General features: G+C 45.4%; 1 protein-coding gene and 1 pseudogene across 11 annotated transcripts in view; one reads left to right on the top strand and one right to left on the bottom strand.

Annotated features, from left to right (window-relative positions):
- The window catches only part of ZNF41 (zinc finger protein 41), a 38,360-nt gene extending 13,937 nt beyond the window's left edge, over positions 1–24,423 (bottom strand). For 2 of the 11 annotated variants that reach the window (XM_030934280.1, XM_030934286.1), the window contains exons 1-2: positions 24,285–24,395; positions 9,772–10,032 (exon numbers count right to left, since the gene is read on the bottom strand). In XM_030934280.1, coding sequence (XP_030790140.1) covers positions 9,772–9,833 — 62 coding nt within the window. In that variant the 5' untranslated portion in view covers positions 9,834–10,032; positions 24,285–24,395. Of the gene's footprint in view, positions 1–9,771; positions 10,123–23,519; positions 23,879–24,284 lie in introns of those variants that run through there. The other 9 variants (XM_030934283.1, XM_030934288.1, XM_030934290.1 and 6 more) reach the window with 7 other exon arrangements.
- Positions 20,131–20,302, top strand: LOC115898898 (annotated as a pseudogene).
- Positions 24,424–24,942: the final 519 nt, after the last annotated feature.

Raw genomic sequence — 24,942 nt, 5'->3', positions numbered from 1 at the left:
GGCGGAGGTTGCAGTGAGCCGAGACCAGGCCACTGCACTCCAGCTTGGGCAACAGAGCGAGACTCAGTCTAAAAAAAAAAAAAAAAAAGTCAATTCCAAGGCCAGGTGCTGTGGCTCATGCCTGTAATCCCAGCACTTTGGGAGGCCGAGGCAGGAGGATTGCTTGAGTCCAGATTTAAAACCAGTCTGGGCAATATGGCGAGACTCTGTCTCTATAAAAAAATAAAATATATAGCACATACATAAAAATTAGCTAAGTGGGGTGGCATGTGCCTGCAGTCTCAGATACTCAGGAGGCTAGGCGGGACGATCTCTTGAATCTGGAAGGTGGAAGCTGCAGTGAACCATGCTTGTGCCACTGTACTCCAGTCTGGGTGACTGAGTGAGATCCCATTTCAAAAATATATATAAATTCCAGATGTATTATAGACTTAAATGTGAAAGGCAAAAAGTATAACGCCTTTAGAAGATAATACGGATGGCTATCTTCATGACCTTGAATTAGGAAAATAGTTCTCAAACATGAAACATGAAAATTGATTAAGTCTTTCTAAAACAAAGTTTAGAACTACTATTCATTTAAAAGATAGCATTAAAAGAGAACAAAGGGAAAGCCACAGAGTAGGAGAAGATATCTCCAACATACATTATCAACAAAAGGCTCAGAGCTAGAAGATGTAAAGAACTTGTACAAACCAGTAAGAAAAAAAGAGACCACCTAGTAGAAAAATGGGTGAAGCATTCATTTTACAAAAGAGGAAATCCAAGGCTTTAATAAACATATAAAAAAAGATTTAACCTTCTTAGTAGCAAGGGAATACAAATTAAAACTACAATGGATACCACTACACAACCTCTAGAAAGTCTTAAATGAAAAAGACTGATAGTACCAAGTGTTGAAGAGAATATGGTGCAAGGAGAACTCTCATATTGCTGATGGAGGAGGTGGGAATTGCTACAATCATGCTGGGAAGTATTTTGGCCCTAAGTGGTAATGTTGAAGACATGCAAGCAATATGACACAGTGAGTCCACTCATGGAAATATATACACTCACGTGGAATATATGCACATGTACAACAGGAGATGCATTCAAGAATATTTCTAGTGGCATTATTTAAAATATATATAATATTTCATGATAAAAAGGTTTAAAAACAGTGATTTAAAAATCAGTATTCAAAAAAATCAGTATTCAATATATGTACAGTATCTATTGTCTTTGTAAAAAAAAATTAAGGATATTTTCTTTTTCTTTCTTTTTTTTTTTTTGAGACAGGGTCTTACTCTGTCACCCAGGCTGCAGTGCAGTAGCTTGATCTTGGTTCACTGCAACCTCCACCTCCTAGGTTCAAGTGATCCTCCTGCCTCAGCCTCCCCAGTAGCTGGGATTACAGGCGCCCACCATCGTGCCTAACCAATTTTTGTATTTTTAGTAAAGACAGGGTTTCACTATGTTGGCCAGGCTGGTCTTGAACTCTTGATCTCAGGTGATCCACCTGGCTCGGCCTCCCAAAGTGCTGGGATTACAGGCTTGAGCCACCGCGCCTGGCCAGGATATTTTCTTTTTTTCCTTTTTTTTTTTTTTTTGTTTTTTGAGACGGAATCTCACTCTGTCGCCCAGGCTGGAGTGCAGTGGTGCAGTCTTGGTTCACTACAACCTCTGCCTCCTGGGTTCAAGCAATTCTCGTGCCTCAGCCTCCTGAGTAGCTGGGATTATAGGCGCCTGCCACCATGCCTGGCTAATTTTGTATTTTTAGTAGAGATGGGGTTTCACCATGTTGGTCAGGCTTGTCTAGAATTCCTCGCCTCAAGTGATCTGCCCACTAGACTTCCAAAAGTTCTGCTATGACAGGTGTGAGCCACCATGCCCGGCCTCTTTTTTTATTTTTTTGAGACAGGATCTTGCTCTGCTGCCCAGACTGGAATGCAGTGGTGCAATCACGGCTCACTGCAGCCTCAAACTCCTGGGCTCAAGGGATCCTTCCCGCTTCAGCCTCCTTAGTAGCTGAGACTACAGGTGCACACCACCATGCCCAGCTAACTTTTAAATTTTATTTTTACATTTTTGTAGAGATGGTGGGGGGGGGAGGATGTCTCACAGTGTTGCCCAGGCTGGCCTCCCTCCTGGGCTCAAGCAACCCTCTTGCCTCTTAAGTAGTTGGGATTACAGGCATGAGCCACAGCACCTGGCTGTAAAAACTTTTATTATATGCACTGGGAGCTGGTAGACAAAAAACCACCTCACCTGTCTCTCCCTCCCTGGAAGTCATGAAGGTCACATTAACAATGCCACGTTCACATGCACAAACACCATGCCAGGCATCACAAGCATTGACAGATGCAATAGAAATACAGACAAGGTACACTGCCCTGTTTGGTCCCTTCCCCCACCAAAATAGAAGCTTGGGACTCCACCATGGCTGGGAAGGAATGTGTAGGGTGGTGAAAGAGGGCTCTGGAGAGATGTGGGGAGAAAGCTGATAACACAGACACACCCAGATTCCAGCCTCACCTGCCACATATGAAAAGGTGTCATTTTTCTGGGCAGTATCTACCATGGAGGATGGCGTGTGTCCCTACCACCACAAGGACTCCTACAAGGACTTCCTCATACTAGGTAAGGGCCCCCATCCCAGAGCCTCATGGCTCTCCAGCTAGTCATGCAGCAATGTCTCCATTCAGGGTCATCTCAGTCCCAGCACATTCTGCACCCTCACCCCTGGGGGTATACTCTGCTGCCAGGACTGGCTGCCGACTGCCCAGTCTGTCCCTGATCCCTTAGGCACCTGCTCTGTCCTATCCTGCAGCTGGCTGGGGGCTCAGGCCTCTTGCTTCGGGGCTGCTCTCATTCCTGCCTCAGGATACTTCTGTCACCTCCTGGTGTGATCTTGCCCTTTCACTCTGCCCCAGGCCTAGCAGAAGGGCTTCCAGGGCACATAGGAGCATTGCTGGAAGTAAGCCTGGGGCGAGGGACCCAGCTGCTCTGCAGGTTCCCCCAGGGCTGGGGGCGCCCTGGTCTTTGCAGGATAATTTTCTGGGTGGCCGTGGACCAACCCAGTTGTCCCCTCTGTCTTGCTTGCAGTTCTCAAGAATAACTGTAGAATGTGCTGGAAATGGAACATCCTGAGCTGTGGAGGGACTGGTCTAAACAGGAGAGAGAGCTGGGGGCTCTCCTGGAAACAGGATGTCCAGTGCTTTAGCCCTGAACGTTGGGTTGTCCTAGGATATAAAACCCCACACGGGCTGCTTTCTGGGATCCCTCAGCTGTGGCGCAAGTGGGGCACGCGCAGATGAGACTCCAGCTGTACCAAGCAGCTTTCATGAGACTTGGGGGACCAGCTTGCAATGAATCGTAGGCTTCTGCTGTCCCTCGCTGCCTACCTGTAATAACCCTGCTCCATGTAACTTGTGTGCATGGGTGTTTCTGTCTCATGGGACGTAGACAAGCTGGTAGCCAGTACGCAGAGACCCTGCTTCGGTTTTTGTGAAAAAAAACATGAAGGATATTTTCTTTTTTTTTTTTTTACTTTTTTGAGACACGGTCTTGCTCTGTTGCCCAGGCTGAAGGGCAGTGGTGCAATCATGACTCACTGCAGCCTCAAACTCCTGGGCTCAAGGGATCCTTCCGGCCTCAGCCTCCTGAATAGCTGAGACTACAGGTGCACCCCACCATGCCCAGCTAATTTTTAAATTATATTTTTACTTTTACTCCTCCCTGTCCATCTGAGTGTTTCCTATTCCCCGGGACTGTTCTCTGTGGCCCTGCAACTGTTCTTCCCTCTTTCTGGCTTTCCCCGCTTCCCTTGCTGCTTCCTGTACAGCTGTTTTCTGCCTGCCCAGATCTGTCCCTGCTCCCTCTGCTGGTTCTTGTTCCCTCTGACTTTTCCTTGGTCCCTCTCTTTCCTATTCCCTCTAAATGGCTCTTGTTCCTTCTGAATATCCCCGTTCTTTTATTGCTTTCTTTGACTCTACCTGGATCCCTCTAACTATTGTTTCCTGTTCTGACTGCCCTGTGCTCCCTTTGTTGTCCCTCCAGCTGATCCTTGTTCTGTGGCACCATTCTGATTGTGTGCTAGTCTACCTGACTGTTCCCTGGTCCCTAAGGGCCTTTCTTGTTCCTTCCAGCTGTTCCTGGCTCACACAGACTGACTGCTGTTGGATTCTGCTGACTAATCTCTAGTCTCCTGATTCTTCCTTGTCCTTGGACAGTTCCTTGAGTACATTTCTTTCTTTCCATTCTTTCCTTCCCTTCTTCCTCCCTTCCTCTTTCTGAGACGGGGCGTCACTCTGCCACCCAGGCTGGAGTACAGTGGCACAATCATGGCTCACCAGCCTCTACCTCCCGGGCTCAGATGATCCTCCCACCTCAGTACCACCCTACCTGGCTAGTTTTTTTTTTGATACATATATATATATTTGTAGACATGGGGTTTCACCATGTTGCCCAGGCTGGTCTTGAACTCCTGGCCTCAAACAATCCTCCCGCTTTGGCCTCCCAAAGTGTTGGGATTACCACCGTGCCTGTCCATTGAATTCATTTCTACTATGCTCTCCCGCGATGTTCACCCATCTGGTCTGTGGACCACACTTTGAGCAGTACCTAACTAGCTAGCTTACGCCCTTACCCATTAAAACGCACTACTGCGTGTTCTATGCCACAGCTGGATTCTGTACTTGCACTGCCTCCATTACTCACATTACATTTAACTATTGGCTGGTTCCTCTGATTGCTTCCTGGGTAGGGTGGCCAAGTGTCTCAGTTTGCCCAGGAATGTTCCTGTTTTAGCACTGGAAGTCCCATGTCCCCTCAGTCACAGGCAAACCGGGATGGTCCTGGGAACTCTGGCTGTTTCCCAGCCTCTCCAACTGTGCCTTCACGCCAGTAACTACTGCATGGGCCCTTGGGCTGTTAACTCGCTTCAGTTATACCATTCCTTCTGGTTCTCCTCTGTTCTCTCTAGCTGGCCACTGGTCAATCAGGCTGCTACCCCATACTGGATACATGTTTAATGCTCACTTGACCTGTTCCCTATTCCTCTGGTTACTTCCCAGGGCCTCTGGTGGACCCTCAGCCCCAAGCACATTTTGGCTGCTCCCTCTGGCTGCCCCCCAGCCTCAGTGACCGTTCCTTGCTCCAGATGTTCCACAGTACTCTAGGCCATTCTGCAGCTTCAGAGGCTCTTCTCTCATCTTTCCACCTGTTCCATGGACTCTGTCCCTTCCCTGATCCCTCTGCCCATTCTACAGCCTCAGCAATTGTCTCCTGGTTCCTCTGGCTGCAACCCATTCTCTGGGTCATATTTCCCATTTCTTGTTCCCTGGTATTTCTGTCTTTTGCCTATACCCTCAAGCTCTCTTCTAAACCAAGGAACTGCTTCCTGGTTCCTCGGGAAGTTGCTTGTCCCTCAGGCTCATACCCAGTTCCTTGGATATGTTTGCTTTTTCCATTTTATCTGATTCTTCTGCTTCCTCACCCCTCTGGATACTGACTGCTCCGTCTGGCTGTTTTCTGGTTCCTCTGTTTCCTGGTACCTCCTCCTATTTCATGATCCTTCTCACTGTTCTTTAACCCTCGGCTCTTCCCTGCTCCCCAATGATCACCACTTCTCCAGCCTCAGCAACTGTTTCTTGGTCTCTGGCTCCAGCGTCTGACTCATGTCCTGTTTGTTTCATTATTCTTCCACCTGTATCCTGGACCCGTTGGCTACTCTTCATCTCTAGTAAGTGCTCCATGGTCCCTGTTCCTTATTCCCTTGTGGCTCCCTCCAGCCCTCTTTACCTTACTGATCCCTCTGCTTATTCTCCATCTTCAGCCACTGTTTCTTGGTACAACTGGCTGCTCCTCAAACCCTGGGGACATTTTTATTGGTTCCTAGGTATCTCTGCCTATACCCTGCTCCCTGATGTTTAATGAAAAAACCAAGACCCTAACCAATAAATAAGTCAATAAATAATATTCCCCCCAGGGTCTCGGTCATTTCCATCTCTTCTTGAGGTGGGTCAGAGATTTGTGGTTAGGAAGGAAGAGATGAATAGAGAAATGTGCCTTCCAGAATCATTCTTCTAGAAATCCCCACTGTTGGCTGGGCAAGAGGCCATGTGCAGGAGTGGGGAGGACCACATTGTCATGGCCCTAATCTGTGGGTCCGTGACTGACACGACTGGGCAGAGCTTAGACAAGGTGGAAGTGTACTACTGTCGAGCATTGATTCACTTGCTATTTAATGCCCCTATACCTTTGACTGAAAAATATAATTTCAATGACTTGGCAGAAAGATGTATTTATTTATTTACTTATTTATTTATTTTGAGACAGAGTCTCACTCTGTCACCCAGGCTGGAGTGCAATGGTGTGATCTTGGCTCACTGTAGCCTCAACCTCCTGGGCTCAAGTGATTCTCTCACCTCAGTCTCCCAAGTACATGGAACTACAGGTGCACACCACCACACCCGGCTAATTTTTGTATTTTTGCTGAGACAGAGTCTTACTATATTGCCCAGGCTGGTCTCAAACTCCTGAGCTCAAGAGATCTGCCCGCCTTGGCCTCCCAAAATGCTGGGATTACAGGCATGAGCCACCATGCCCAGCTGGCAGAAAGATTTAAATGTAGGAATTTTATCATAGTAGTTTAATCACAATAGAAAACCTGAAATACCCTAAATGCACATTATTATTATTATTATTATTTTCTTTTTTTTTTTGAGACAGAGTCTCGCTCTGTCCCCCAAGCTGGAGTGCAGTGGCCGGATCTCAGCTCACTGCAAGCTCCGCCTCCCAGGTTCACGCCATTCTCCTGCCTCAGCCTCCCAGGTAGCTGGGACTACAGGCGCCCGCCACCTCGCCTGGCTAGTTTTTTGTACTTTTTAGTAGAGACGGGGTTTCACCGTGTTAGCCAGGATGGTCTCGATCTCCTGACCTTGTGATCCGCCCGCCTCGGCCTCCCAAAGTGCTGGGATTACAGGCTTGAGCCACCGCACCCGGCCTAAATGCACATTATTAGTGAACTGGTTGTGGGGGGATGGGGAGACACTGGTCAAAGTATACAAAGTTTTTGTTAGAGGGAGTAAGTTTTTGAGATCTATTGCAGTTTGGTGGCTAGTTAATAATGATGTAATGTTATTTCAAAATTGCAAAGAGAGCAGATTTATTTTTTTTTTTTTTTTGAGACGGAGTCTCGATCTGTCGCCCAGGCTGGAGTGCAGTGGCACGATCTCGGCTCACTGCAAGCTCCACCTCCCAGGTTCATGTCATTCTCCTGCCTCAGCCTCCCGAGTAGCTGGGACTACAGGCACCCACCACCACGCCCGGCTAATTTTTTTTGTATTTTTAGTAGAGACGGGGTTTCACCGTGTTAGCCAGGATGGTCTCGATCTCCTGACCTCGTGATCCGCCCGCCTCGGCCTCCCAAAGTGCTGGGATTACAGGCGTGAGCCACCTCACCCGGCCGAGAGCAGATTTTAAATGTTCACATTGGGCGGGTGCGGTGGCTCAAGCCTGTAATCCCAGCACTTTGGGAGGCCAAGACGGGCGGATCACAAGGTCAGGAGATCGAGACCAATCTGGCTAACACGGTGAAACCCCGTCTCTACTAAAAAATACAAAAAGCTAGCCGGGCGAGGTGGCGGGCATCTGTAGTCCCAGCTACTCGGGAGGCTGAGGCAGGAGAATGGCATAAACCTGGGAGGCGGAGCTTGCAGTGAGCTGAGATCCGGCCACTGCACTCCAGCCCGGGCGACAGAGCGAGACTCCGTCTCAAAAAAAAAAAAAAAAGTTCACATCACAAAAGAAATAAGTCTTTGAAGTAATGGATATGTTAATTAGGTTGATTTAAATATTCTACAATGTATACAAATATCAAAACATCACATTGTACCCCATAAATATACACAATTATTATTCATCAATTAAAAATAAAATTTGCGGGGCATGGTGGTGACTCACGCCTGTAATCTCAGCACTCTGGGAGGCCAAGGCAGGAAGATTACTTGACCCCAGGAGCTTGAGACCAGCTGGGTGTGGTGCCATGTGCCTGTAGTCCCAGCTACTTGGGAGGCTATGGTGGGAGGATCGCCTGAGCCCGGGAGGTTGAGGCTGCAGTGAGTTGAGGTTGCAACACTGCACTCTAGCCTGGGCAACAGAGGGAGACTGCCTCAGAGGAAAAAACATTAAAATAAATAAATAAAATTTAAAAAATAGCGAACTGGTTAAATTATGGACATCATAAGTGTATGAAGAAAAATACTTGCTGCCTAGCAAATCATGTTAAACTGCCCAGTTAAAAATGAGGTAACCAAAGAGTATCATTCTGTTTTAAAACTTTAGCTATATATGTGTATGTGTACAGTATGCATGCACACTCAGGCCCCACACATATACTCACAGACATGCACACACAAAGGAAAAAACCACTGAAAGGAAATACAGCTAAATGTTAACACTGGTTAGCTTTGGGTAATGTTGGAAGGACAAGTAATTTTTTAGTTTCTTCTATTTGCTAAACTATACTTTCTAATATTTTATTATGAAGTTATAAAATGACCAAAAAATAATATTTAAAAGTTTAATGTTATCCTAATGACCACATGACCCTGAGCCCCTGAGACAATGAACCCTTCCAGAGTCAACAGCATCCACAGGCAGGTCTGAAAGGAGGGAGCTGTCGGGCAGGGTCTGGCTCGCTCGTGGTCCTCCTCGGCTTACAGAATCTCAATGGGAACTCTATCTGAACGGGAGCTCTGAGCAGGAAACTTAATCTCAGCTGTGGTGTGGTGAGGGTGGAAGACACAGTCAGGAGACCTGACTCCAGTCTAGTGGTGTCACCGCCAACCTGAGAGGCCTGGGCGAGTCATGTGTCTTCTGGGGCATTTTATTCATCTTTCTTTTTTGTTTTTGAGACGGAATCTCACTCTGTCACTCAGGCTGGAGTGCAGTGGTGTGATCTCAGCTCACTGCGACCTCTACCTCCCAGGTTCAAGCGATTCTCCTGCCTCAGCCTCCCAAGTAGCTGGGATTACAGGCATGCGCCACCAAGCTCAGCTAACTTTTTGTATTTTTAGTAGAGACGGGAGTTCGCCATGTTGGTCAGGCTGGTCTTGAGCTCCTGACCTTAAGCAATCCACCCGTCTCAGCCTCCCAAAGGTGCTGGGATTATAGGCATGAGCCACTGTGCCTGGCCATTTTATTCATCTTTGAAAGGAAGAGGGAGAGCCAGAAGGGACCCAGAGACTATGGTGGCCCTACTACCCTGCCAGTCTCTAAGTTCCAAAGAAAAAGGATTTTTCTCTACCTAAATCAGGATAGAGGAGAAATTGCCAGATCCCCAGAGACCTGGGGGAAGGGGGCACTGGTGGGGATCAGCTGACGTCTGTAAAGAGCCGATGGAGAGGGAAGGGTTGGTGCTGGGGTGGCGGATGGAGTCTCCCTGGCTATGGATAGTGGCTGCTTCCACCTGGACCTCACCCTCATTTGCCCTGCAGGGAGCTGCCCCCACTCCCTAGGTTGTGGGGCTCACCCTCCACATCCTCCCTCTCCTCTAGTGTAATCAGCCACATTACCCTGTCCACTGAAACACGTGGGGCTCTGGATGTGGCCGCATCAGTCAAGTGGTGCTCACTCTCAGTGGGAGGACCCTGATCTGTCTCCAGGGCAGCAGGTCCGGAATCTGCCGCTTCCCCTGACTCACCTGCTCCTGCCCTGAGGCCCTGGGGACAGGTCAGGGTATCTCCTCACTGAATGAATTCTTGCCTCCGGGGGCCTCTCCCTCCTCACCTCACATGAGCTGCCACGTCCCTCTGCAGCCACGACCGGGGACCATGGGGAAGAGTCCCCATTAGCTGCCATGTTCACGCTGGGCCTCAGCCCTCAGGCTCTCCTGCTGACAACCCCACTCTTTCCCAAGCTGGAAGCTGAGCTGGCATCTGTGGACTCAACCGGAGCTGCTGGGGCGAGGCAAGCAGGAGTCAGAAGGAAGATCCTGCAGTTTCCACTAAGGAGCCTAGCCCCCAGACTCTGCAGAGGCTCCAAGAAACCCTGGAAAGACAGTGTCCACATGGTCATCACTCCACGTTCACCCATAAATATTTTCTGGTGGTGCCCAGGGGAAGCTCACTGTGCTGGATGCTGCAGAAGAGAAAAGTTCAGTAAAACCCACACCAAGTATTAAAGCAAAACATGGGGAAAATTCACAAGATCTGGTGTAAAATGAATGAGCATTTGTATTCAAGCTCTTCTATGTTCTAGCTAGAATCTGAGGAAGTCATTTTATGTGAAGTTTTTTCATCTTAAACAGGATGAAAATACTTATCTCATAGGGTTGTTAGAATTAAATGAAATGATGCTTCTACGCACACCTACTTGGTACCTGGAACATGCTCAACTCATTTTAAATAGTGCTATTATTACAAGGTGCAAGGCATGTTTTATTAGGTACCTCATTTAATTTTCACACTCATCCTGTGGACTAGGCATTACTATTATTACTAATCCCATTTACCATCAGATAGAGCTGTTCAGAAATATTAAGAAATTTACCCCAAGATCACTCAGATGAGGGGGAAGGACAAGGATTCAAACTCAGGTATGCCTGGCTCCAAAGCATACTTTCTTAACTATTGAGCCATTTGGTACTCTATTCAAGGCAGAATCACAATAAACACTGTGGTTCCTGCTACCTTCAAAGTGCTCTGGCTGAGCACTGACCATGCCACTTGAGCATAAACTGAGCTTCTGTGTAATTCAGTGTACATTCTGTGCAAAGAACAGAGCCCACCCTCTTCTGTCAAAGATGAAAACTCAAACTTGTCCCTTCTCTTCTGCAATTCCCATCAGGCCCTGAAAACCAGCAGGTCTGCACAGGCTCCTAAATCCCTATAGCCCACATTGCTTGACAAAAACTGTGTACCAAATGGTGTCATCAACTGGTTTCCACAGGCTCCTCAAGTTATCACCAACCCAGGCAGCACATCATCAATAGGATCAATGACTCCCATAAAACCCTCAGTAATAGAAGTTCCAGTTCATCACACAGCAACTCACACAGTACTATAATAACCAATGTCCATAGGTCCCAATCCAGGACTGCCACAGGCCCCCCAAAACTGACTTGTAATCCCTGTGAATCCCAGACTTGCAATCATTCACCACCTTAGCACCCCAATCAATAAACTCTCATGGACTGAATCGATGACCTCAGATACTGACATTTCCAACACTTCCAGGCAGAACCAACACGTCATTTACAACGAAAAGGGATCACAGTGGCACTAGATGTATTTACAAAAACAGAGGCCATGTTAGAAGAAAACTCTACAAATTATTGCGAGAGAAGGTCTGAGATCCAAGAATTCTAAACCCACCCTAGCTAGATACCATTCTATTGTCAGAGCAAAAGAAAGACAATTTTAGACATAAAAGCATTTCTAGCATTTTATGCCAATATTCCAATCTCAGGAGAACACTCAAGGGAATAGTCTAAACAATGGTAAATGGAATAGAAACAAAAACTCTCACAATAGGAAAGCAGTTTTGAGATAGGATTCTTGCAATTGATATATAATTACATCTGGATAAAGAAAAACAACGTAATTGGGCATCTGTAGTAAATAAGGCTGTTACTATTAACTATGTAGAAATTTAAAAATTCCCTGGCTGGGTACGGTGGCTCACACCTGTAATCCCAGCACTTTGGGAGGCCAAGGCGAGCGGATCATGAAGTCAGGAGATCAAGACCATCCTGGCTAACACTGTGAAACATTAAAAATACAAAAAATTAGCTGGGCGTGGTGGCATGCACCTGTAGTCCCAGCTACTTGGGAGGCTGAAGCAGGAGAATTGCTTGAACCCAGGAGGCGGAGGTTGCAGTGAGCCGAGATCATGCCACTGCACTCCAGTCTGGGTGACAGAGAGAGACTGTCTCAAAAAAACACAAACAAACAAACAAAAAAATTCCCTGGGAAAATTTACTGAACAAAATGAGGAGAAGGCAAATTACAAATTTCCATGGGCAGATATCGGTACAATATTATTTGGATTTAGTAATATAGAAAATACATACAATCATATTTGTAAGGAAGGTAAAGGCAACTACTAACAGAAATTCATTAAAAAAAAAATCAAAATTTCAAACAATCAAAACTCAAAAGTAATAAAAACCTAAAAGGGGATTAAGCGAAACATGAATGAGGCCAGGTGCAGTGGCTCACACCTGTAATCCCAGCACTTTGGGAGGCCGAGGCGGGCGAATCACGAGGTCAGGAGTTTGAGACCACCCTGGTCAACATGGTGAAACCCCGTCTCTACTAAAAATACAAAAATTAGGTGGGTGTGGTGGTGCATGCCTATAATCCCACCTACTCAGGGGGTTGAAGCAGGGGAATTGCTTGAGCCCAGGAGGCGGAGGTTGCAGTGAGCCGAGATCTTGCCACTGCATTCCAGCCTGGGTGACAGAGCGAGACTCCATCTCAAAAAAAAAAAAAAAAAAAAAGAGAAACATGACCAGCCAGGCACAGTGGCTCACACTTGTAATCCCAGCACTTTGGGAGGCCAAGGCGGGCGGATCACCTGAGGTCAGGAGTTTGACACCAGCCTGGCCAATATGGTGAAACCCTATCTCTACTAAAAACACATAAATTAGCCGGGCGTGGTGGCAGGCGCCTGTATTCCCAGCTCCTTGGGAGGCTAAGGCATGAGAATCGCTTGAACCCAGGAGGCAGAGGTTGCAGTGAGCCGAGATTGTGCCATTGTACTCCGGCCTGGGGGGACACAGTGAGACTCTGTTTAAAAAAAAAAAAAAAGCAAACGAAAGATAATAGGAGAAAAAAAGGAAAAAAATAATAGGAGGCATAAAATCAAGTATGTTAAAACAAAATGATGAAGATGTGAAACGAAGCACTTGATAGAAATACACCATATCATTGATCATTCTTTCCTTTATGGTTGGCATGCATTATGTCTTGTTAGGAACCTTCGCCTATCTCAGGGTCATGTAAAAGTTTTATCATTTTAGCTTTCACATGTAGACCCACAGTCCATCTGGGAAGGATTTTAGCGTGTGGTATATGTTAGAGTCAAGATTCATTTCTTTCATATGGAAGCAAGATAATCCAGCACCATTTATTGAAAAGCCTACCCATGGCCAGGCACAGTGGCTCATGTCTGTAATCCCAACACTTTGGGAGACCGAGGTGGGCGGATCACCTGAGCTCAGGAGTTCGAGGTCAGCCTGGCCAATATGGCGAAACCCTATCTCTACTAAAAATATAAAAATTAGTCAGGCGTGGTGGCAGACGCCTATAATCGCAGCTACTCGGGAGGCTGAGGCTGGAGAATCGCTTGAACCTGGGAGATGGGGGTTACAGTGAGCTGAGATCTCGCCACTGCACTCCAGCCTGGGGGGATAGAGTGAGACTCTGTCCCCAAAAAAGAAAAAAAAAGAAGACTATCCTTTCTCCATTGCTCTGTAGTGTCTCCTTGTGATCATATATGTGGGGGCCATTCCTGAACTCTGTAATTTTCATTGGTTTATTTGTGTATTCTTGGACCAGTGTTATAGTCTTAATTAATGTGCTTTATATTAAGTCCTGATAAAGGATACCTAAATTGGACTACATTAAAATTAAGGACTTCTGTTAATCAGAAGATAAAATTAAAAATGTAAAGGCAAATGCTACAGTGGGAGAAGGTAACTGTAATACCTATATTTGACAAATGATTAATATCTCAAACATATCAAGAATGTCTAGAAATCACTAAGAGCCACAGAAAAAGGGCAAAAGGAACAGGCATTTCACAAAGAAAATATCCAAATAGCAAACAAGCTTATAAAAAGATGCTCGACTTCACCAGTTAGCAAGGAAATAGAAGTTAAACTACAATAAGATAATCCTCCACATAATCCTCCATATCTACAATAAGATAATCCCACCAGAAATTGCCAAAATGAAAAAGACGGGAAATAAACAAGAGCGGGCAAGGATGTGGAGCAGCCAAAACTCAGATTGCTTGTTAGGAGCATAAACTAGTACATAAACTTTGAAAACGTGTTTGGTAGTCTTTATTAATGGTGAATACATGCAATATCCTATGACCCTGCTGTTTGACTCCAGTTCTCTCTCACTCAAGAGAAACGCAAATATATGTTTACTAAAAGAGATGATAATGTTCATGGTAGCTTTATTCAAAACTAAAAATTATGTAAATGCCCATCAACATAAGAATGGATAGACAAGCTGTGTTATATTTATACAAGGAAATGCTATACAGCAATGAGAAAGAACAAATTGCTGTACTCAACATGCATGAGTCTCGTCCCATGAACACTCTGTTAAGCTAAAGAAGCCAGACTCAAAAGAGCAATGAAGCAATGCCATATGGTTACGTTTATATACATTTCAAAAACATGGCTTCTTTTTTTTTTTGAGACAGAGTCTCGCTCTGTCTCCAGCCTGTCGTACAGTGGTGAGATTTTGGCTCACTGCAACCTCCACCTCCCGGGTTCAAGTGATTCTCCTGCTTCAGCGTCCCGAGTAGCTAGGACTACAGGTGTGCGCCACCATGCCCAGCTAATGTTTGTATTTTTAGTAGAGACGGGGGTTTCACCATGTTGGGCAGGATGGTCTCGATCTCTTGACCTCATGATCTGCCTGCCTCAGCCTCTCAAAGAAACATGGCTTCTTTAAAACTTTTTTCTTTGTTTTTCTTTTTTTTGAGATGGAGTCTTACTTTGTAGCCCAGGCTGGAGTGTAGTGGTGTGATCTCGGCTCACTGCAACCTCTGCCTCCCGGGTTCAAGCGATTCTCCTGCTTCAGCCTCCCGAGTAGCTAGGACTCTAGGTGTGCGCCACCGTGCCCAGCTAATTTTTGTATTTTTAGTAGAGATGGGGTTTCACCATGTTGGGCAGGATGGTCTCGATCTCTTGACCTCGTGATCCGCCTGCCTTGGCCCCCCAAAGAAACGTGGCTTCTTTAAATTGTTGTTGTTGTTGTTGAGACAGAGTCTCATTCTGTCACCCAGGCTGGAGTGCAGTGGTGTGATGTCGGATCATTGCAACCTCTGCTTCCCGAGTTCAAGCAACTCTCCTGTCTCAGCCTCCCAAGTAGCTGGGATTACAGGCGCCCACCACCACGCCCGACTAATTTTTGTATTTTTAGTAGAGACGGGGTTTCACCATATTGGCCAGGCTGGTCTCGAACTCCTGACCTCGTGATCTGTCTGCCTCGGCCTCCCAAAGTGCCGGGATTACAGGCATGAGCTACTGCACCTGGCCTTACAAAAAAATTTTTTTTTTTTAGAGACAGGATCCTGCTCTGTCACCCAGCCAGGAGTGCAGTAGCACGATCATAGCTCACTGCAGCCTCAAACTCCTGAGCTCAAGTAATCGTCCTGCCTCAGCCTCCTAAGTTGCTGGGACCACAGGTGCATGCCACCACACCCAGCTAAAAAATATGACTTCTTGAGAGATAGTAACATTTCTTCATCTAGGTGGTGGCTATGCAGGTTTGTTTGGTCTGTTAAAAAATCATCAAGCTAAATATGTACAATGTGTGCACTTTTCTGTATTATGTAATATTTCAATGAGGATTTAAAAGCTATACAATTTACTTGGCAAATACCAAGAAAATGAAAGGAGGTCTGAAAATACAATTATCGTGGGGGAAATTAAGGTCCAAAGCATTCAACAGATTAACAAAAAAGGGGAATATCTTTTTTTTTTATTTTTTATTTTTTTATTTTTATTTTTATTTTTTATTTTTTATTTTTTTTTGAGGCAGAGTCTGGCTCTGTCGCCCGGACTGGAGTGCAGTGGCCAGATCTCAGCTCACTGCAAGCTCCGCCTCCCGGGTTTACGCCATTCTCCTGCCTCAGCCTCCCGAGTAGCTGGGACTACAGGCGCCCGCCACCTCGCCCGGCTAGTTTTTTTTTGTATTTTTAGTAGAGACGGGGTTTCACTGTGTTAGCCAGGATAGTCTCGATCTCCTGACCTCGTGATCCGCCCGTCTCGGCCTCCCAAAGTGCTGGGATTACAGGCTTGAGCCACCGCGCCTGGCCGGGAATATCTTTTAATAATAAAAGAAACAATAAAGAAGTACTAACTAGCATAAGCCTTCAGGATCATTCAACACATACAAATAAAACCAGCACAAATGCATTAAACCATATGAAGTCTTAAAAGTCGTATTTGTTTTTGTATTATATTTAACAAGTGTTGCTATTAAGGTTATGCCAGCTTTTAAAAGGAACTCAGGAAATTTATTTTTATGTGTTAAAATGGCATAGATACTATCTTCTTTAAAGCTTAGCTATAAACACATTTAGAACTGGTGCCTTTTAAAAATGGCACATTTTAACTATTTTCCTTTCTTTGAATATTGGTCTTTACCAAATGTTGGAGAGGACTCAGGGAAACTGGATCCCTAACATATTGCCAGCAGGAATGTAAAGTGGCACAGCCACTCTGGAAAATAGTTTGGCAGCTTCTTTAAAAACTAAAATACTTACCACATGATCCAGCAATTGCACTTCTGGGCATTCATCCCAGAGAAAGGAAATCTTATGTGTACACAAAAACCTGTACAACATTGTTCATTACAACTTTATATGTAATAGCCTCAGACTGGAAACAAGCAAAATGGCTCTCAATAGGTGAATGGCTAAACAAACTGTGGTAAATCTATAATATGGAATACTACTCAGCAACAAAAAGAAATGAATTATTGTTCTAGCAACAGTTTGGATGGTTTTCAAGGACATTATGCTGAGTGAAAAAACCAACCTCAAAAGATCACACACATTGGGCCAGGCGCGGTGGCTCACGCCTGTAATCCCAGCAGTTTGGGAGGCCCAGGCGGGCAGATCACCTGAGATCAGGAGTTTGAGACCAGCCTGGCCAACATGGTGAAACCCTGTCTCTACTAAAAATACAAAAATTAGCTGGGTGTGGTGGCAGGCGCCTGTAATCCTAGCTACTCAGGACGCTGAGGTGGGAGAACTGCTTGAACCCAGGAGGAGGTTGCAGCGAGCCAAGATTGTGCCACTGCACTCCAGCCTGGGTGACAGAGTGAAACTCCGTCTCAAAAAAAAAAATAAATAAATAAAATAAATCGCAGTCTGTATGGTTCCATTTATATAACATTCTCAAAATGGCAAAACTAGAGAGATGAAAAACAGATGGTTGGTTGCCAGGGGTTAGGGATGGCGGTGGGAGTAAAGACTATAAAAGGTCTGGGCACAGTGGTTCGTGCCTGCAATCCCAGCACTTTGGGAGGCCAAGGTGGGAGGATCGCTTGAGGCCAGGAGTTTGAGACCAGCCTGGGCAACATGGTGAGACCCTCATCTCTACAAAAAATTTAGAAAGTAGCCAGGCATGGTGGCATGCGCCTATAGTCTCAGCTACTCAGGAGGTCAAGGTGGGAGGATCACTTGAACCCAAGAGTTCGAGGCTGCAGTGAGTGATGATGGCACTACTGTACTTCAGCCTGGGCAACACAGTGAGAACCTGTCTTAAAAAAAAAAAGACTAGGCCGGGCACGGTAGCTCACACCTGTAATCCCAGCACTTTGGGAGGCCGAGGTGGGCGGATCACGAGATCAGGAGATCAAGACCATCCTGGCTAACACGGTGAAACACTGTCTCTACTAAAAATACAAAAAATTAGCCAGGCGTGGTGGTGGCGGGTGCCTATAGTCCCAGCTACTTGGGAGGCTGAGGCAGGAGAATGGCGTGAACCCGGGAGGTGGAGCTTGCAGTGAGTCGAGATTGCGCCACTGCACTCCAGCCTAGGTAACAGAGCGAGACTCCGTCTCACAAGAAAAAAAAAAGACTATAAAGGAGTAGTAGTTCTGTATCTTGATTGTGGTGGCTGTTACATTAATCTATGAACATGACAAAATGACGTAGAACTATGCACACACTAGGCTTGGTGCAGTGACTCACACCTGTAATCCCAGCACTTTGGGAGGCCGAAGCAGGTGGATCATGAGGTCAGGAGTTTGAGACCAGCCTGGCCAACACGGTGAAACCCCGTCTCTACTAAAAATACAAAAATTAGCTGGGCATGATGGCGCATGCTTGTAATTCCAGCTACTTGGGAGGCCAAGGCAGGGGAATTGCTTGAACCTGGGAGGTGGAGGTTGCAGTGAGCAGAGATCACGCCATTGCACTCTAGCCTGGGCAACAGAGCAAGCCTCTGTCTCAGAAAAAAAAACACACAAAAACAAAAAAGAACTATGCACACACCTTGTACCAATGTCAAATTCTACATTTTTATATTGTATTGTGATTTTATAAGATGTAATCATTGGAGAAAACTGGGTGAGCGTATACAGGGCTCTGTGCTATGTTTGCAACTTCCTATGAATCTATAATTATTTCAAAACAAAAAGTTTAAGAAAAATCATAATTATGCCAGGAGATTTTATTGTATCTCTTCTACGATGTAATGGATCAAGTAAACAAACAAACAAAAAGCAAGTAAAGCAGATTTGAGAAATACAATCAACAAGCTAGGCTCAAGACACATAACTTAACTTTACCTAATGAATATACTCTCTTCTCTTAGACCCATGGCATAGTTTACAAAAATTTTTAAAAATAATGTAACTTGGACTTGAAGAAAAAATCTTGATACATTTAAAAATTAGAGTTTTGGCAGGTTAAATTGACTATAATCCTGTAAAATCATAGATAATAAAACGATAAACTACCAAATCCAGATTTCGATTAAGAAATATTCTCTAAACATATACGAATTGAAGATGGCATTTGATAACAAAATTTTAGACTTCATAACAAATTTTGAGACATAGCTAAAGCTATATTTAAAGAATATTTTATCTTTGGCTAGAGTCACAGAGGAAAAAAAGAATATTTTGGCCAAATTATTTTTAATGTTTAAAAATAAAAGCTAAAGGTAAATGAACTAAATGTTCAATCTAAGAAATTAAAAAAAAAAAAAAAAAAAAAAAAAAAAGGCCAGGTACAGTGGCTCACGCCTGTAATTCCAGGACTTGGGGAGGCCAAGGTGGATGGATCGCTTGAGGTCAGGAGTTCCAGACCAGCCTGGCCAACATGGTGAAACCCTGTCTCTACTAAAAATAAAAAAATTAGCCAGGCATGGTGGCACACACCTGTAATCCCAGCGACTAAGGAGGCTGAGGGGGGAGAATTGCTTGAAACTGGGAGGCAGAGGTTGAGGTGAGTCGAGATTGCGCCACTGCATTCCAGCCTGGGCAACAGAGCAAGACTCCATCTTAAAAAACAAACAAACAAACAAACAAACAAACAACAACAACAAAAATTAGCCGGATTGCTTGAGCCTAGGAGGTGCAGGTTGCAGTAAGCCGAGATCGCACCACTGCACTCCAGCCTGGATGACAGAGGGAGACCTTGTCTCAAAAAAAAGGAAAAAAAAAGTCAGGGCACAGTAGCTCACACCTGTAATCCCAGCACTTTGGGAGGCCTACCGGGCGGATCACGAGGTCAGAAGTTCGAGACCAGTCTGGCCAACACAGTGAAACTCCATCTCTACTAAAAATACAAAAAATTAGCCGGGTATGGTGGTGTGTGCTTGTAATCCCAGCTACTCGGGAGGCTGAAAAAAAAAAAGAAATTAAAAGAAGACAACAAAATATTCATGAGAAACCTGATCAAGGTAAAAGAGAAAGGAAATATATATATATATAAATATATATATATTTATATATACATCCACACACATCAGAAGCATGCACACAGTTTTAGGAATGAAAAAAGAAGCTATTGCCACAGGTATGGAAATGATCAAGGTAAATTAATGGAGCATTATGCACAAATGCACAAAAACATAACATCCCTAGCAAACATACACTATCAAAATTAATCCCCCCCACTAGAAATCTGTAGAGCAATAATCAGAGAAAACAAAATAGTTAAAAATTGCCATTTTAAAAAAGGCATTAGTTCTAAATGCGCATATAGTTGAACTTAAGAGAATGTCTATGCTATTTTAACACATACAAAATGGAAATCTCCTGATTTCCTTTTAATACCTGGCATAACCTTAATACCAACACTTGTTAAATATAGTAAAAACAAGAAAACTATAAGCAAATTTTTTATAGTGGCAAAAATTCTAAATAATATATTACTAACTGAGGCCTCCTGGTGCTTACCACAGGCTGTGTTCTGACACTGACTGCATAGAAAAAGAAGTGGGCCTGCCTTCTCTGTTCTTATACTGACTGTATAGAAAAAGAAGAGATCCTACCCTATATACGTCTCTGCCCAGGCCCTAGTCATGGTCTGAACTGTGAATGGGGGGCCATGGAGTTGAGGAAAAAGAAAAAAATACATTACTAACTCAAATACGACCATGACTCATAAGAAAAATTGCCCTTGACCAACAGAATTATCCCAGGAAGGCAAGGATGGATCCGCCTTATATATCAGTATCATTCATTACAACAACCAATTTAGGAAAGTAACATCATTAGGCTATTACATCAAAAAGGCATCTGACATAATTCAAGAGCCATTCCTAAGAAAAATACAAATCAAGATAGGAACATATGAAAACTATAAGGACACCATCAGGAAAGTGAAAAGACACAGAGGCTGGGCGCGGTGGCTCACGCCTGTAATCCCAGTACTTTGGGAGGTCGAGGCAGGCAGAGCACTTGAGGCCAGGAGTTTGAGACCAGCCTGACTGAAATGGTGAAACCCTGTCTCTACTAAAAATACAAAAATTAGCTGAGTGTGGTGGTGCGCACCTCTAATCCCAGCTACTTGGGAGGCTGAGGAAGGAGAATTGCTTGAACCCGGGAGGCAGAGGTTGCAGTGAGCCGAGATGGCACCACTGTGCTCCAGCCTGGGCAATAGAGCGAGACTCTGTCTCAGAAAAACAACAACAACAACAACAACAACACCCCACAGAATGAGGGGAAATACATGCAAATCACATATGTGACAAAGGACTTCTATCGAGATTATCTAAAGAAGTCTTACAACTTGATTAAAACAAAGACAATTCAATTTAAAAATAGGCCAAGGATTTGAATAGATATTTTTTCAAAGAAGATATACAGATGGGCAATAAGTACAGGAAAAGATGCTCAACATCAGTGGCCACTAGAGAAATGGAAATCAAAACCACAAGATACCACTTCACACCTACTAGGAAGGCTAGAATTAAAAAGACAATGAACGTTAGCAAAAGTGGCATTTAATTGAATTAGAAAACGGTATTCATTTAACGACTGGTGCTGGCAAATTAGGTATCCAAATGGAATATATGAACTGATTCCATCTCATACCATACACCAAAATAAATTCCAGTTAGATTAAAATTTAACTTTAAAAATTGAAACAATAAATACATTAAATATAAATTTAAGGCATATTTGTTTGAACATGAAATGAGGAGAAGTCACTAGGCAAGACAATACACTCAGAACTTGTAAAGGAAAAGGGCAGATATATCTTCATAGATGATTTTTAAAAAATCGGCTGGGCGCGGCGGCTCAAGCCTGTAATCCCAGCACTTTGGGAGGCCGAGACGGGCGGATCACGAGGTCAGGAGATCGAGTCCATCCTGGCTAACATGGTGAAACCCCGTCTCTACTAAAAAATACAAAAAACTAGCCGGGCGCTGTGGCGGGCGCCTGTAGTCCCAGCTACGTGGGAGGCTGAGGCAGGAGAATGGCGTGAACCCAGGAGGTGGAGCTTGCAGTGAGCTGAGATCCGGCCACTGCACTCCAGCCTGGGCGGCAGAGCGAGACTCCGTCTCAAAAAAAAAAAAAAAATCAAAGGTGAAGACATCTTTCAAAAGTCAAAATACAGAGATAGAGGAAATATAGTTACAATACAGGTTAATACTCACAAATTAGTAAGAAAGACAAACCACCTAAAGGAAACAAAGGGCAAAGGACATGAAAAAGTTTAAATATATATTTCAATGGCCAATAAGAATGAAATAATGTTCAGCCACTAGTTGTCAGGAAAATGTACATCAAGGCAAACTAGATACCCTTGTGTTTGGCCCTCAGAATGGGGAAAAAAAAAATCCAGTGTGGAAGAGGATTTTGGAAGAAGCCTTTTTATATGTTGCTGGTGGGAGTTCTAATTTTACAAAAGTTTTGGAAAGTAGTATGGTGGTATGTATTGAACTTAAAAGCATCATTCCTGCACGTAATGATCACTCAGGTGACAGCCTCTAACTACAATTTAGAAATCAGTAACAAAAATGTCAATGTTTTGGGAAATCAAAATCTCATATTTAAATAACCCAGAGGTAAGAGTGAACATTGCAACTGCAATTAGAAAACATTAGAAGGAAACTATAGTGGAGATGCTACATATCAAAACTTGTGGGTTGGATGCTCATGCCTGTAGTTCCAGCACTTTGAGAGGATGAGCTAGGAGGACTACTTGAGGATTGCTTGAGGCCAGGAGTTCAAGACCAGCCTGGGCAACATAGCAAGACCCCAATCTCTACCAAAAATTTAAAAATTAGCTGGGCAAGCCTGCCTGTAGTCCCAGCAACTTGGGAGGCTGAGGTGGGAGGATCACTTGAGCCTAGGAGGTTGAGACTGCAGTGAGCCATGATGGCTCCACTGCACTCCAGCCTAGGCAATAGAGAGAGATTCTTGTATGTTAAAAAAAAAAAAATCAGCCTGGGCAACATAGTGAGACCCCGTGTCTACACAAAATAAAAAATTAGTGGGTGTGGCAGCACACGCCTGTAGTTCCAGCTACTTGGGAGGCTAAGTTGGGAGGATCGACTGAGCACAGGAGCTTGAGGCTGCAGTGAGCCATGATCGTGCCACTGCACTCCATCTCTGGGCGACAGAGTGAGACCCTGTCACAAAACAAAACCGAACAGCAGCAACAACAACGACAACAAAACATGTGACATGGAGCTAAAGAGTTCTTAGAGAAAAATTTATAAACTTAATGTTTATATTATAAAATAAAATGACTGGATAGTAAGAGATAAGCATTCAATTCAGGACTTTAAAAATGAGAACAAAAGAAAAAAACAGAAAAGAAATAACGAAGTTAAGGGCAGATATTAATGACAGAGAAACAAAGACACAGGAGGACCAACAAAATCAAAAGTAGGTTTTCGAAACAACCTCATCTCAGACCTAAAGACCACCTATCACTGACCCCAGGAAGCCGCATATCTGATTCTACAGCCCTCCATCACCAGTCCCAAATAAACGCATCACTCACCCGGCAGAAACCTTGGTCAATCACCCAATAAATCCCATCCTACACCTCACAGACCTCCAGTAGTCACCCCGCACAGCCCCTTCTCACCCCACGGACTTCTCATCACTCATCTCACATATACCTTATCACTCACCCTAGAGACCCTGTATCACTCACCCCACAGACCCCCTTATCATTCACTCCGGTGTCCCCAACACTCATCCCACAGGCTACCCATCAACTTTCCCTAGTGACCCATCACTCACCCACAAACCCCAATCACACTCTCTGCACCTCCCTATAAATGACCCCAGAGAAGCCTCCTCACTCACCCCACTGAGCATCATCGAGTAGAAAATCCATGTCATAACATTCCCATAATTATCTCAACGCTTGATCCATGTCTTAACATCTCCATAATTATCTCAATGCTTAAGTGGCCCTAAGTCCATCTGTTAAACTCACTCCCAGAGTCTTAAGTCCTGAAAACTGCTTGGAGGGACCCCGGCGCTTCTGGACTTGATCTGCACATGCTTAGTGTCAGCTCCGAAGCGGCCGCTCGCCCACAATTACACCTGGTGCCCTTACGCCGCGCCGGAGCGTGCGTGCGCGTGTGCGTCGAAGGGGAGGCGGGCTTTCCAATTTCCTTCAGTGACTGTCAGGCAAGGAACATGGCTGTCCCCTTGGGAGTGTCTCTACGGGAGCCGCCATCTTGGAAGGGTGATCATTTCTGCCGCGGAGCCCACGGTACCCTACTCGATATACCCCTGTGGGATTTTCCAGTGGCCGAGGCACTGGGCCATGGAATGTACCACCAGGCTTCTCCCCTCCGCCGCAGCCTCTAGGAGTCAGTCACCTTTGAGGCCCCGGCGGGCGGGGCGCTTTACCTCTTCCGCCTTCAGGGTACACTCGGCCTCAGGCCGTCCCCACCCGGGAGCCTCCGCCTCTTTAAATATCGCCCAGCCCCCACCCCCAGGAGCAGGTCCCGAGACGCACCCGGCCCCGCCCCCGCCCCCGCCGCCGCACTGCTCTGTGGGACGCGGCGACCCCTCTCCCGCGGCGGCCGGGACCCAGCACCCGCCCCGTCCCGAGCCCACCTGGCGGCCCTGCTGGCTACAGCTCCGACCTGGGCCCTGGCCGGCTGCGGGAAACGCCCGGCGTCTCGGCTGTCACCGAACCTGTGCAGTTGCCGCGGGGGGAGTCGTGCGTGTCAGATTTAGGCCAGGAAGCGGAAGTTGCCGGCAGCGAGAGTTTAACCTCTGTGGGCGCGGAGGGTTGCGGGGATTCAGCGCCCGGGACCGTGGATCTGTGCAGGGAGTCTTAGGTGTGTGTGACATCAGGGGTGGAGCATTTTGGCTCGTTTTCACAATTCAATCATTAGCCTTTTTGCTTTCCTCCTGGAAGCATTAAGGTTGAAGTTTTCTTCTAAAGATCCAAGTTTTGATTTGTTGTATTAGTTCGGATTTGATTTTTGTTCGTGTTCGGTTTCAAGTGCTGATTTGTAACTCTCCCCCCACACACGCCTTTTGACCCCTGAGTTATTTAAAAGTCCATTGTCGGAGTGGCAAACATCCTCTGAGACTCAAAGGGCAAGGCCATGGGCGCTTTATTCCAGCTGCTGCAGGAACGTGGGAAAGCAGCGGAGTTTTATTCTAGGGGAAGGAAACAAAGGCGGCCGAGTGCCAGCTGCACGTTTGGTGGGCTTTGGTCATCAGGGGTGGACATGCTGCCCAACGGAGCTGTCGGCAGGTTGAC

This window comes from Rhinopithecus roxellana, chromosome 7 (genome assembly GCF_007565055.1).
Source record: "Rhinopithecus roxellana isolate Shanxi Qingling chromosome 7, ASM756505v1, whole genome shotgun sequence".
In the NCBI taxonomy this organism is placed as follows: domain Eukaryota; kingdom Metazoa; phylum Chordata; class Mammalia; order Primates; family Cercopithecidae; genus Rhinopithecus; species Rhinopithecus roxellana.
This window is presented reverse-complemented; position numbering and strand designations above follow the sequence as displayed.